The sequence below is a fragment of the Setaria viridis genome, chromosome 6, assembly GCF_005286985.2.
Source record: "Setaria viridis chromosome 6, Setaria_viridis_v4.0, whole genome shotgun sequence".
NCBI classification, from domain to species: domain Eukaryota; kingdom Viridiplantae; phylum Streptophyta; class Magnoliopsida; order Poales; family Poaceae; genus Setaria; species Setaria viridis.
The window spans coordinates 19,543,649-19,556,581 of NC_048268.2; the positions used below are offsets into that span (position 1 = coordinate 19,543,649).

At 40.0% G+C, this 12,933-nt stretch overlaps 1 protein-coding gene across 2 annotated transcripts; it reads left to right on the plus strand.

The window, feature by feature from the left end:
* The first annotated feature begins 2,094 nt into the window (after positions 1-2,094).
* On the plus strand, positions 2,095-10,818 carry LOC117860622 (protein EMSY-LIKE 3). 2 transcript variants are annotated; one of them, XM_034743969.1, is made up of 11 exons: positions 2,095-2,431; positions 5,527-5,580; positions 5,662-5,844; positions 5,942-6,051; positions 6,148-6,397; positions 6,493-6,705; positions 6,781-6,849; positions 8,125-8,367; positions 8,447-8,515; positions 8,582-8,645; positions 10,410-10,818. In XM_034743969.1, the coding sequence occupies exons 3-11, from the start codon at positions 5,674-5,676 to the stop codon at positions 10,523-10,525; spliced, it is 1,305 nt and encodes a 434-aa protein (XP_034599860.1). In that variant the 5' UTR covers positions 2,095-2,431; positions 5,527-5,580; positions 5,662-5,673; the 3' UTR covers positions 10,526-10,818. The 2 variants fall into 2 exon arrangements, with proteins under 2 accessions (XP_034599860.1, XP_034599859.1); XM_034743968.1 differs by lacking the exon at positions 5,527-5,580 and having other exon boundaries at positions 5,630-5,844.
* Positions 10,819-12,933: the final 2,115 nt, after the last annotated feature.

Genomic DNA, 12,933 nt, shown 5'->3' on the forward strand with positions numbered 1-12,933 from the left:
CAGAAGGACCTCAAAGGAGGCTAAAAGCTATGGCTAAAACTAAAGCTGCACATTGGTGACTCATGAGAGGAAATCTTGTTTTTTTATTTCCTTAATTTTGTGAGCTTGAAGTCTTACCTCATCTACAAATCTAGATAACTACTCTCTAACTGTTGGCATTTTTTCTTCGAAGATGAGGCTGTTTCTTTGCTTCCAGATGTACCTAGTGACTATTATGAAGACCTTCATGAAGAACCAGCGATGAAATTCCTGTTAGGCTCTCTTCTACATTTGAAAGAAGTTGAGCATTCTTTTCCATTTAATACCAACGGCTTGGCAGCAAGATCTGCTGAAGGTGCGAGAGAAGATATTGCAAAGTTCACATCTGCTGAAGGTGCGAGAGAAGATATTGCAAAGTTCACAGTTATAATTGTTACCTACTATGCGGAAGTTTCTCCTCCTGAGTAAATTTCTGGTGTTCAGTTTATCCATAAGTAAAAGTCATGTGCATCTTAACTTCTCAATCCAAATAAGCTCTTAACTAAAGTTTAACCAGAAAAAGGTCCAAATTACTCCCCTCAAGTATAGACAAAGTCCAGAATTTCGGATCACCTTTTAAATTATTTTTAAAAATCTAATTTACTCCCTCAACTATACCATTTGATTCAATTTATCCTCTAACATAATTTATTTTTTTTCTCCTTGCAAAATTTTGAAACAGGATAGCAGACATCATAACACGGGTTAAAAAAAGTCATCATAATTTTTAATTATTACTTTAATAGGGTATGATATTTAATAATAAATAAATTCTTGGGATATAAAATTATAAAAAATAATGATAAAAAATTCATTCTGTATTTTTTATATACATTATGGTGTCCGCTGCCATCCTACAAAATTTTAAATTGAAATTCAAAACAAATTGTGTTAAGTAGTAAATTGAATTAAATAGCATATGAATAAAAAAATACTTTAGAGGGTTGTCCGGACTTTGGGTGTACTCGAAGATAGTAATTTGAACTTCTCGCTATTAACAAAAGCGACCAAACTCTATTAAAAAATTATCTTGCCCAAGCTTGCTCACTAGCCTTGGTTGGTAAGGCTTGGCAAGATAGGTGGGAAGAGCTAATTTTGCTCAATCTCAAAAGATCCTTACTTAGGGGGTGTTTGGAAGGGATGCTAAACATTAGCACCTCACTTTTAACACACTTTTAACACTTAGAACTCTCAAATAGTGGTGCTAAAAGGTGAGTGCTAAAGTTTAGCACCCTTGTTTTCTTTAAAAAAACCCAAGGGGTCCTAAAAGGTGCTAATAGGTGCTAAAAGTGGTCCCCAAGCCACTTTTTCCCTAGTTGCCCCCCTCTCCTCTCCACTTTTCCCCAAGCCAGTCATAAATGAGGGTAATGTAGTCATTTCTCACCCAAGGTGCTAAACTTTAGCACTGTATCCAAACAACCCCAAGTGCTAAACTTTAGCACTCCATTTGAGAGTGCTAAAGTTTAGCACTGTGCTAAAGTTTAGCATTATGGGGGCGTTTGGTTCCCTTTGCTTATTTTTAGCACGTGTCACATCGAATGTTTAGATACTAATTAGGAGTATTAAACGTAGACTATTTGCAAAACTCATTATATAAGTGGAGGCTAAACGGCGAGACGAATCTATTAAGCTTAATTAATCCATCATTAGCAAATGTTTACTGTAGCAACACATTGTCAAATCATGGACTAATTAGGCTTAATAGATTCGTCCCGCCGTTTAGCCTCCACTCATGTAATGGGTTTTGTAAAAAATCTATGTTTAATACTCCTAATTAGTATCTAAATATTCGATGTGACTGGTGCTAAAAATAAGCTCGAGGAACCAAACCGGCCTATGTATCCAAACGGGACCTTGATCAAATTCAAATCAAGCAACGCGAGTAAACATACTTTTTTATTCTCTCACCTTGGCAATGCTAGGCAAGAGAACAAGCAGATCCTGTACCCACGGGGCGCAGGGATGCACCACTCATCAGTCATCACACCAGTCGCCTATAAAACTCCCTATGCCGCCAACGAAATGCCCTTTTTGCCCCTCCAATAATTTTCGCATCACCCGTCGTCGACTCGCCTCCCGCACGCCCGCCCGCCCGCCCCTGTCCTCTCCCACAGCGTCCCCTCGTAGGCTCGCCTCTCCCCGATCCGCCCAGATCTCGCCGGGATCCGCCGCGTCTCGCCTGGACTTCGCCTTCGGAACTCGCTGCTCCGTCCGGGCGGGCAGCCAGGAGGGGTCGTTCTTTCCCGGGGGGCGGCGGATCCGTGCTTTTGTCGGAGGCGGTTCGGCGGGGTCGCGTCGCGTCACGTTTGTGGTCCTGGTTGTGGCGCCGTCGGCGAGGTGTGATTCGGAAGGGACTTGTGGTCGACGGAGCTGAGACACGGCATGGACTACGGGGGGGCCGTGGACAGCAGTGGTGAGTGTGGTGGATTCTGCCCCTAGGGTTAGGGTTTGTTGCTTGATTGTCAATTTTCGGGATTATAATGTGTTAACTCCCTGGAGGAATTGGTGGGAAATTTTTGTTAGTTGTGGAGGACGATGTCGTTTCTTGCAGAATTTTATGGTGTAGGATTGTGCGCCATTTTCTTTTTTGAGATTTGTGTTATTTTGTTATGTAATTGGGTGAAATTGATTGTGGCGGTTATTTCCCACGACGACTTTAGGTCGTGAAATTATGCAGGTTGTTCAGGTAAGAAGACATGAACTGTTTGCATATTATTGGGTTTGTGGCTCTGTCAAGTGTCAGAGGTATTCCTTCTGTCATTATGCAAAGCCTCAAGTAGAGGATTGTATTTGGTTGTTAGTTTTAAATATTTTAAAGTTTAAGCATTGAACATTAAGTACAAGATAAATAAAAGGTGTCTCTGTTGCTTGCTGGAAATTTTTTGTTGCAATCCTGTGTTTATTTAATTTTTGAGAAGTTTATCACAGAATGTACAATGCTCTGTAAAGTTATTTTTAGAGTTTTGCAGTAACTGTGTGGAAAATTACCCCTCGCAAAACAAATTGCTAGAATGGAAGGTTGCATAGTCACTGAGTTTTATATAGGTTAATGTTATGGTTCTGATAATATCTTTGAAATGTGAAAGTTTTCCCTCTGTTAGTAAGGACATGGAGATATACGCTCAGGCAACATGATCAGGCATATAGAATGGATAGTTCTGACATCTATCTCAAATTATTATTCATGTGCACACCCAAAAAATTGCACAGTGAAATATCTAAGAGATAATCGTTTACAAGATAACCTACAGAATCCTTGTTTTGTGTTGATGTTATTATTGGCAAAATTAATAATTCATAAGACGGTTATGGCTTGGTTCTCTACTAAGGATATATAACATTCTGTGTACATGGATACATTGCCCTCTCAATGGCACCTAGTCCATGGGATGGTGCCTTCGCTCAAATCTTGGTCTAACTTTAGAATAACTTCAGATTTCCTTGCCACATGCTGTTTCTTTTTCCTGGAATTTTGATGTAAAACATAACCTTGCATAAAAGTTTCTCATGGTGGATATGTGGTAAGGTGCATCCTATTTGATATTTAGTTGAGTTCTGGTGAAGGAAAAAGAGATACGATGATACGGTAATCAAGTGGCTCAGATGTGGTGATCTACTGTATATAGTAGCTTGGTTCCTAGGTTTTAACTTCTTTCTCATGCCCTCCTCACAAGTTGCCCTTAGAAGTGTAACTAACAGGCAGCATACCCATGTTCATGCCCATTTACCCATTGGGGCAGCATTCAAAGAACGTGACTTTAGGCATAAAAGTTGAAACATTCGAACCTCTATTAGGTTATACCTGTGGGTAAAGGTTTATCAGGCTACAATGCCATCCCTAGTTCGGATTCATCCAGTTCCCTGATGGAAGCAACAACATGCCAAGCACCCACATAAGCCCCACTGTATGGAAGTCTATCATCTGCTCCTTGCTGCCTAGCTGGCAAGGTGATGCTGTTATAATGCTCAGTTAACAGAGCCTAACATCAGGTGCACTTTATGCAAAGACGTTGTCAAAGTGTCTTAACATGATTTGAGATTATTTTTTAAATATTTTGTTCCAGCTTTGATTGGGCACTAGCATTGCTTTGAATTACCTTAACTCAATAATGTTTCATATAATGAGTTTTATGTTTAACAAATTTATGTATTTCCAAAGTTCAAATTTAGTATTTGTTTTCTTCCATGCAACTTGCTGATCTGATTTGCAGAACTTCACATGAATGGTGAAAAAGCAAGTGATTTGCATAACTTCTTCCATGCAACTGGCTGGCTTGTTTGGCACAGCTCAAGCTCTGCGATCCATGCAGTATTTGGATTTTTTTGGATGAAATAAAGTAGATAGAATAATAGCAAAAAATGCTCAACAAAAGATACCTTCAATGTGCCCACAACTCTAGATCCAAGAACTTCTGGAGCTAGGGATTACAAACTTCACAAATTCTTGGAGTTTGAGCTGTGCTAAACAGGCCCAGTTTAAAAGCTACATGAGTAAAAAGGATTGTACCATTCTCTATGTATGAGGTACGGATAACATACGGAATAGATAAATAATTTGAAATATTAAAATCTTATGAATCTCATTTTGTGATTGCAATCAATTATGTTGCAATTGCTGTTCCTGTTATTTCCATGGACTGAATAGTTTCACTTTCACCTATTGTTATGGGATAAGGGCTTTCATGTACCAAAAACTTTTCTTGCTTTCCCTCCACCATTAGTTGGACAGGGTTGCAGTTGGTGATTTGAAGTGCAACATGGTAGTAACTTGAAACATCTGTGTTGTCTTCCCCTCATCTCTCTTTAACTTGCAATATCTGTCATTGCTGTGGCGCATCAATTAGGTGTATTATCTTCCTTTGTTAGGCTTCAGAGCATTTATAGTGCCATTACCGAACCAAAGAATCAGGAAATCTGCGCATATGGTATTGTGCCCACTGCCCCCACGAAACCAAGGTATTAGGAATGCCGTCCAAAAAAAAGCGAAGGAATTAGGAAATGCAATACTACAGATGGATGTATTGTGTACTGCTGGTGACTCAAATAAAGTAGGGAATTTGGGCATGTGCTTCTGAATAACTGTGCATATGTTATTACCACTGGCAACGGTCGTGATAGTATTGTTACAAGCAGAGTACACCTTTCCACTGACAGCTGCCACTTTCCTTAATACATAGTGTTGGGGTAGAACTATGATGGGATTAGTCAGTTACTACCATCTGCATGCTTGCCAAAAGAAAAAGAAAAAGAGCCAAAATGGCCAATGCAAATCACTATCTGTAGGTAGGGAGTAATGCAACACTAGCCTTAAGCCTCCTTATGTTTTTGGAAGCTGGGAAGTGTACAAGTCACACTCTGCCATGAGCTCGGAGCATGGAAAATTGAAATAGAGGCGAGATTTTGTAAATTAACAAGAAACATTGTTATAGCATTATTGCTTCAAATGGCGATGTTTATGAATGAAAAAATTCATATGTTGAGAATATATTTTGGGATTGTTTCGCACAGGTTCCTGCCGGTGACAGGCTGGGAACGGGTACCTGCCCGCCGGTTTGAACCAAGGTAACAACATTTTAGAAAAGCTTGCTCAGAAATTTGGCATTGGTTACAGGAACCGATGATGATCTTCCACCATCATATCAGAACAGCAGAGGTATGAAAGGCAGTGGACGCATGACTGGTAATGGAAGAGATACTATTGCTGCTGGTCCATATACTAGAGTTCAACCACAGACAGATATGGAAACACAAATACATCAACTTGAGCAAGAAGCATATTGTTCAGTTCTTCGAGCATTCAAGGCTCAGTCTGATGCTATAACATGGGTATACACGTCTGTGCCAATCTTCATGTTATTAATTTACTCAGGCTGGCCCACATTTCATAGATTGACCTTATAAAAGTTTCAATATATTGTCTCAGGAAAAGGAAAGTCTCATTACTGAGCTTAGGAAGGAGCTACGAGTATCTGACAAAGAACATAGGGAGTTGCTAAACAGAGTTAATAGTGATGATATTATCCGAAGAATAAGGTATTGTCTAACAGATGAGTGTACATCTTAACTGTGCAATACCCTCTTTGCCTCCTTTTCTCCTCTCTTTCTCACCTCTGGTGTTCTTCTCTTTAGGGAATGGAGAGAGTCAACAGGTGGGCTTCAGATGAATTCGGTTAATAATGCTCAGCGTTTGCATGACCCCATGCCCAGTCCTACCACCTCCGCTCGCAAGAGGCAAAAGATATCTCAACCCATTCCCTCTGCATCTGTACCTGCACCATCTGCTATGCATTCACAGCCTTTAGCTGCACCAATGCAACCATCATCCTCAGGAGCAAAGAAGGCAGCCCCACCTGGCACAAAAGTGAAAAAGACCAAACCAGTAAGTGATGGTTGAAAAATCTTCAGATAATTTTGTGCTTGTAATGTTTGTAACATGATGTGGATTGTTTTGTGGATAATTAATTGTGCTTGAAGGGCCAGAAGATACCTGTTGGCCCTGCAGTCAAACCTATGCCAACTTCTACTGGTCCTAGTGGGCGGGGACCAGCTATCAATAGAAATACTTCTGCTGGCCTTCCTCCTGAAGGACCACAATTAAATCCGTTAATTGGCCGTAAAGTCATGACTCGGTGGCCTGATGATAATAGTTTTTATGAAGCTGTCATAACTGATTATGATGCAGCAAAGGTACGTCTTATTTCTAAGGGGTCACATTTTTCACTTGGTTCATATAATTAATCAAGTCACTCTGATTAACTGTAGGATCTCTATGCACTGGTTTATGACATGAATACAGCACATGAGACATGGGAGTGGGTTGATTTTAAGGAGGTAATTATTCGTTATTGTCAATGAAGCAAAGTCTATGTTCAGTCCCTTGACTCTTGACTCTGTTTGACTTGTTCTCATGCTCAAAACCTGATAAAATATGTAATTCAACTGTCAAAACTGGTGTAAACTATGTCCTAAGGTTAGTTTTGTGGGTGGTTTTAGGTGATGTGGCAGACACATCACCAGTTTTTACAGTGTGACATCCACATCACCAGCTTTTACAGTGTGACATCCACATCACCACTTCTGTGGTACTCTTGCATCTCCACGTGGATGATTTGGCTGCCTTATCACCCAAAAGCACCCACAAAATGGCCTTGCAAGATAATTTGCACTGGTTTTGAGAGTCAAGAAACATGTCTTTATCTCGTTTTGACTGAGGGTTGACTGGGGGCGGGGGGGGGGGGGGGGGGGGTCAGTGGGACCAAAAGTAAATTTCTTTGTGAATGATCTGCAAATATCTGATAACTATGATATAGTATCCAAAAGCAACAAGAGTGTACCTCTTTGACATGGGACATACTGGTTCCCAAAATCCTTTATGCCAATGACACGTGGAATCCAGTTGGTAAAAGCTAAAATGCATGTTTTCATTGGCTTTTTTTGGGTCCACAGCTACACTCACTACTAGAGTTAGAAAATTTGTAACTTTTGATCCTAAGATTTGATTCAAGGATACAGTGTAGCAAGCCACCCACCCATATTTGTGTTCTGCCATCCACTCATGGATGCAATATTTTGTCCAACTATGCCCAAGTTACAATTATTGTTTTGGCTGCCATCCATAGCTTACCTGATGAGCATGAGATATCAAATTTCTTGATTTGCTTAAGCTACATACCCAGTGATTGGGATCTTCTTGTTATATATCACAATCGTATTTCCTGAGAAAAAAATGTACTTGTTCTCAACTGAAAATTCTCATTGAAGTGTCAGATATGCTTTGATTAAGTTGTAATTGTCTCATAGTTTCAAAACTGGACTGGACCAGCCATACAATTGAGAAAATTCAAGAACCCATGGCTGGTCTCGATTTTGTTTCCTTGAAACGTCATGTTAGTTAGAAAACTGGCTAAACTATTATGTTAATGAACTGGTTATTCAAGGACTATAAATGGACTAATGGAGGACACCCATCATAATAGAATTAAGAGTAGAGCTTCACAGTATCATTAACAGCTGAGCACTTTTCTTGAACAATTTCAATAGTTATAAGCAACAAGCAAAAGGCCTACACTGTAATCTATGCGTGATATTCCTTTATCTTTGCTGCAGATGGCACCTGAGGATGTAAGATGGGAAGGTGAGGAGCCTGATTTAAACCTTCTAGGTCGTGGTGCTCCCATTCATGGCATTAAGAAGTCAACCAGTCGTGGTGGCCACATGTCAGGTGCTGGAAGGGGTAGGGGGCCCCAAAAGAACTCATTTAAGAAAGATTATCCACCTTCACAAAACGGTGTTGGGAAGAAGAGTTCGGACTACATAGAGATTCTTCATACAGAGACACTCATAAAGGAGGTTTGTTTGGAAGGAACTCAGCTTATTGTTTCAGAACCCTACCAAATTGTCCTTTTCTCATGATGATCTGCCCATTTAGGTGGAGCGGGTTTTTACTGCAGGCAACCCTGACCCCCTTGAGATGGAGAGGGCCAAGAAAGTGCTAAAGGTAAACAAAGACATGCCAAATATTATTGAGGTGCCCTTTATCCTGGACTAACAGATGTTCTGGCAGGAGCATGAACAATCATTAATCGATGCAATTGCAAGGCTTGCTGAGGCATCTGATGTTGAGGGTGGTAAGTGTAGTGCATAGTTCCTCTTTTCTCAACCTTATTATAAAATACAACTGTGCTTGGATGAAAAGTTTTCTTGTCTGTGCTCCATGAGGATGAATATAAGCTTTTTAGTCAAATGTGACTGAGTTGAAGTCCTCCCATAAAGTATTTAATATTGACTTTCAACTTTGAATACAAACTTGTAAATCATATAATAATTGGGCTGTGATGGGCTTACAAAATCTTGAAGGGTAAAGCCCATTTAACACTCAACTATCCACTCTGTCCTCTTGAACAAAAGTCTCGCTTGATTTTTCTTCCATGAACTATTTCAACTGGTCCAATTTACCGCCTGTTGAGATTTTTCTTTTTGTCTCTCCACGTAAAAGTTTTATGGGATCAATAGGGCATCATTAAGGCCAAGGCCCCTGGAGGTGCTTCTCCACCGGCTGCACCTGAAGCCCTACCAAATGGCAGGAGGGCAAATGGCTCCGGTGGAGAAGCCTCCCCCAAATCCCGCTGAGAGGAGCCATCAGATGGAGCAGGAGCCAAAAAAAAAAAAAGTGGCTCCTTGCGGCTCCCATCCCTGCATGCACAAGGACCAATTGCCCCTTAAATTTACAGATATTGCGGCCAAAATGCCACTCATCGGAGTGGGCGGCACCACGGTAAGAGAGCGGGGCGCCGGGCCAGAGCATAGTTGGGCAGCGAGGGAGCAGTGCGCCGGGACTGGAGCAGAGTGGGCGGCGAGGGAGTGGTGTGTCGGGGCCGAAGTGAGGCGGAGAGGATGCCGGAGCCCTGGGGTGGGAGTAGGCAGCCTTGTGACGGGGGAGCGGCACGCTGAGCCCGGCCGAGCGGCAGGTCAACGACGGAGCCCTGCTCGGATAAGGATGAAGCGCTGCGCAAGCGTTGGTGACGGGAGGAGATAAGGCCATTAAAAAAAAGATACGATGGAAAAAACACTTAGGGGTGTTTGGATACACCCTGCTAAACTTTAGCACCTGTCACATCGGATATTTGGATACTAATTAGGAGTATTAAATAGTCTAATTACAAAACTAATTGCACAGATGGAGTCTAATTCGTGAGATGAATCTATTAAGCCTAATTAGTTCATGATTTGACAATGTAGTGCTAAAGTAAGCATTTGCTAATGATGGATTAATTAGCCTTAATAGATTCGTCTCGCGAATTAGACTCCATCTATGCAATTAGTTTTGTAACTAGCTCATGTTTAGTCCTAATTAGCATTCGAACATCCGATAACACCCCTCAACGAAAAAAGAGCAAAAATAATATGGTGAAACGAAAAGGACGCGGTAAAGAAAAATATAAGGGTACCTATGTAAATAAAAGAAATTAAATAAAAAGTTAATATAATTACGTGCATTAATCTATTTACTAATCTTTTTTCATTTTATATGAAATCTAGTGAAAAATTCAAAACTCATTTGTACATCGAATTCAAATAGATAAGGGTATATTGGACATTTAACCTCTTATTTCTGTAAATGAAAAATAGGAGAAGCCGTTTTGCCTATCAAAATAGCTTCAACCAGAGGAGCCACAGCCGAAGCCCTAAAAAATACATAAGTATTTTTCATGATTATTTTCATTGGTTAGGATACAAAAGCATGAAATGAAATGATGAAAAATTTTCGGGCTCAAACGGACAAAGTGTTTGCTTAGATCGTAAAAATGAACTTTTTTTACTTATCTTTAATACTGACATGTAGTGGGTCAGTTTAACATGTTCCTTTTTTTTTTCTTTTGATGTCGTTGCAGATGACCATGCACGACCTCTAGAGTATAACCGTGGGTGGAGGAACCAACACGGAGGAAGATATGCAGATGACATGGGAATCGATGGCCTCATGGCTGGAGATGCAGATGCCATGTAAAACCATTGCCAAAATGTACACAATTCCTTGATTAGTTTTTTTTGCCTGTTGTAAAATCCAGACGCTGATTTGTTCTTAGATTTAGCTCTAGATACTTCTGATTCGTTCTAACGAATGAATCGGTTGCTAGGATTGCCACTGTAATTGTTGTGCTTTTGTAGTAGAATTGTACTCAGCTCATGCTTGACAATGTAAATTTAGATTTGGAGCTATTTTTGTTCTGTAGTCTTTTGATAAGAATCACTGAAGACATTTTGGTTTCCAGTCAATTCAGATGAAAGGCCATTCTCGTAGACGGTATAGTTTTATTACACTTCTATTGACCCCGTGATTTATACAATCTTTCGTGTTTGATACCAGTAGGTGCCTTAGTGTGCGGATGCCGACTTTGTAGGATTCCGTCCAATCCTCTCGGAGAGGGGAGTAACTGAACAAGGTCTAATAAACATCAATTGAAGATGGAATAACTTTTCTTCTACTTATTGTTTAATTAATGCTTCTGGTTATTGCACAAATTGGTTAAGGCCTAAGAAATCTGGTTATTGTTTTTGTTTATACCTGGTGATAGTGAAGAGAGAAAGAGAGAAAATGGTTCATCAAAGGAGACTACTCAGTCAAAGATTGATCTTCGCACTCACTGAAGGTTTAGCTCTAAGCGAAACCCTATTATGTCCTCCACAAAACTAAGCTTCCACCGGGAAAATGACAGCGATTGGCCATCGAAGACGATGCTATTTTGGTGGCACCATAGTGACCAACAGGCCACAATCACAATTTCTCTTAAGATATTTGAGCCAAAGCTCTGTCTTGCGTTAATGATCATCTGGAGAGGTTGTAAAGTCATATCCCATTGAATGCCAAGGTAAATCCAGCATGCCTCACTGAATGGGCAACTGAAGAAGAGGTGAATGACTGTTTCCTCCAGATTCTCCACACAAAGCACGCAATTGTAGCTGGCCAGATGCATATGTTCTCTTTTCAAAAGATTCCTGGTGTTGAGTCCATCTCTGAGTAGCAGCCAGAAGAACTTATGTTTGCCCTGTGATTCTGATTTCCACATCCATTTGAACAAAGGAGAGGATGGCTTGTTTCCCTGTAGGCATCTATATGCTTTTTTGCTCGTGAATTCAAAAGAACCCCGTATATATTGCTAGATGTTATTGGCTTCAACATCCCTCGGTTGGGAGGAGAGATAGTCTCTAAGATCAATGAGTTGAGCATGAGCTTGCTGAGACAAAGGTAACCAGAACAAGGAGCTTTGGGCATGGAGTATTTCAAAAGGGATATGTTTCCTTTCTTTGCAAAAGAGAAGAGCTGGGGGTATTTCCCCTGGAGGACATTACCATTCCACAAGTCCTGCCAAAACATGACGGTGTCTCCTTTGTTAGCATTGCAGGTGGCCATCATGAAGAAATTTTATGACAACGACATAATATCCCTCCACTAGAAAGATCCAACATTCTTCCTTGAATGAGGTCCCCTTGTGCATATTCATAGGTCCCCTTGGAGGCTCGTCATTTCCATGCGAATGACTTAAATTGGAGTTTAAGTTAAACTTTAGGAAAGAACCTTGTACTCACTTTGTTCCAAGTTACTATTTATTTTTTAACTTTTTTAATATATAACTTTTATATACACATAGATATATACTATGTCTAGATACTCCCTTCGTCTCAGAATATAGCTACGTTTAGTTTTTTCCAAAGTCAACTTTTTTTAACTTTGACCAACAATATCTCCAAAAATTTGTTTCAAATAGAAAAGATTACATATTATGATAGTTTATTTCACGATAAATCTATTAACATCATTTTTATGTTATTAGTCTCTATCACTATTTCATTATTCATAGTTAAAATTGAAAAGGTTGACTTTGAAAATGTCTAAATGTAGCTATATTCTGGGACGGAGGAGGTACATAGCAAAAAAATTATGTATCTAGAAAAACTAACGAATAGTAATTTGAGACGAAACGAGTAGCTCCAATTTATTGAACGAACTTTGTAGCTAAAAATCGTACATATGCCATCCAAAGATCAGAAAATCACTAGAAAATGGATAAACCGTTGAGATGGCCGTAAAATCCTGAAATTGAATTTGGGCCATCAGAAGTGAAATATCATGGAACAACGGTCATGTGGCCAACGGTAGTAGTCGTACCACAAATCTTCACGCAAATCAAAATATCCAATCCACACCAATCACGCGAAGAGGTTGATAACAGCAGAACAATCCTTACAAACTGTTTTTAAAAAAATCCTTACAAACTTGACCGGTCAACCATAACCTACACATGGAGTACATACAAAAAGAACAGTCATGTTTCCTGGGTCTCTTGGCCTATTACGACCAAAGAATTTGAAAAGCCATTGCCGCTGCTGGTTGACCAAATCCTTACAAAAATTTGT

What these genes read in the sequence shown, in the direction of transcription:
- LOC117860622 (XM_034743968.1), top strand. Translation starts at nt 2,401, where the DNA reads ATGGACTACGGGGGGGCCGTGGACAGCAGTG. An exon ending in AAGTGAAAAAGACCAAACCA is followed by an intron (nt 6,398 to 6,492) that starts GTAAGTGATGGT and finishes TTGTGCTTGAAG; the next exon opens with GGCCAGAAGATACCTGTTGG. An exon ending in AGTGGGTTGATTTTAAGGAG is followed by an intron (nt 6,850 to 8,124) that starts GTAATTATTCGT and finishes TCTTTGCTGCAG; the next exon opens with ATGGCACCTGAGGATGTAAG.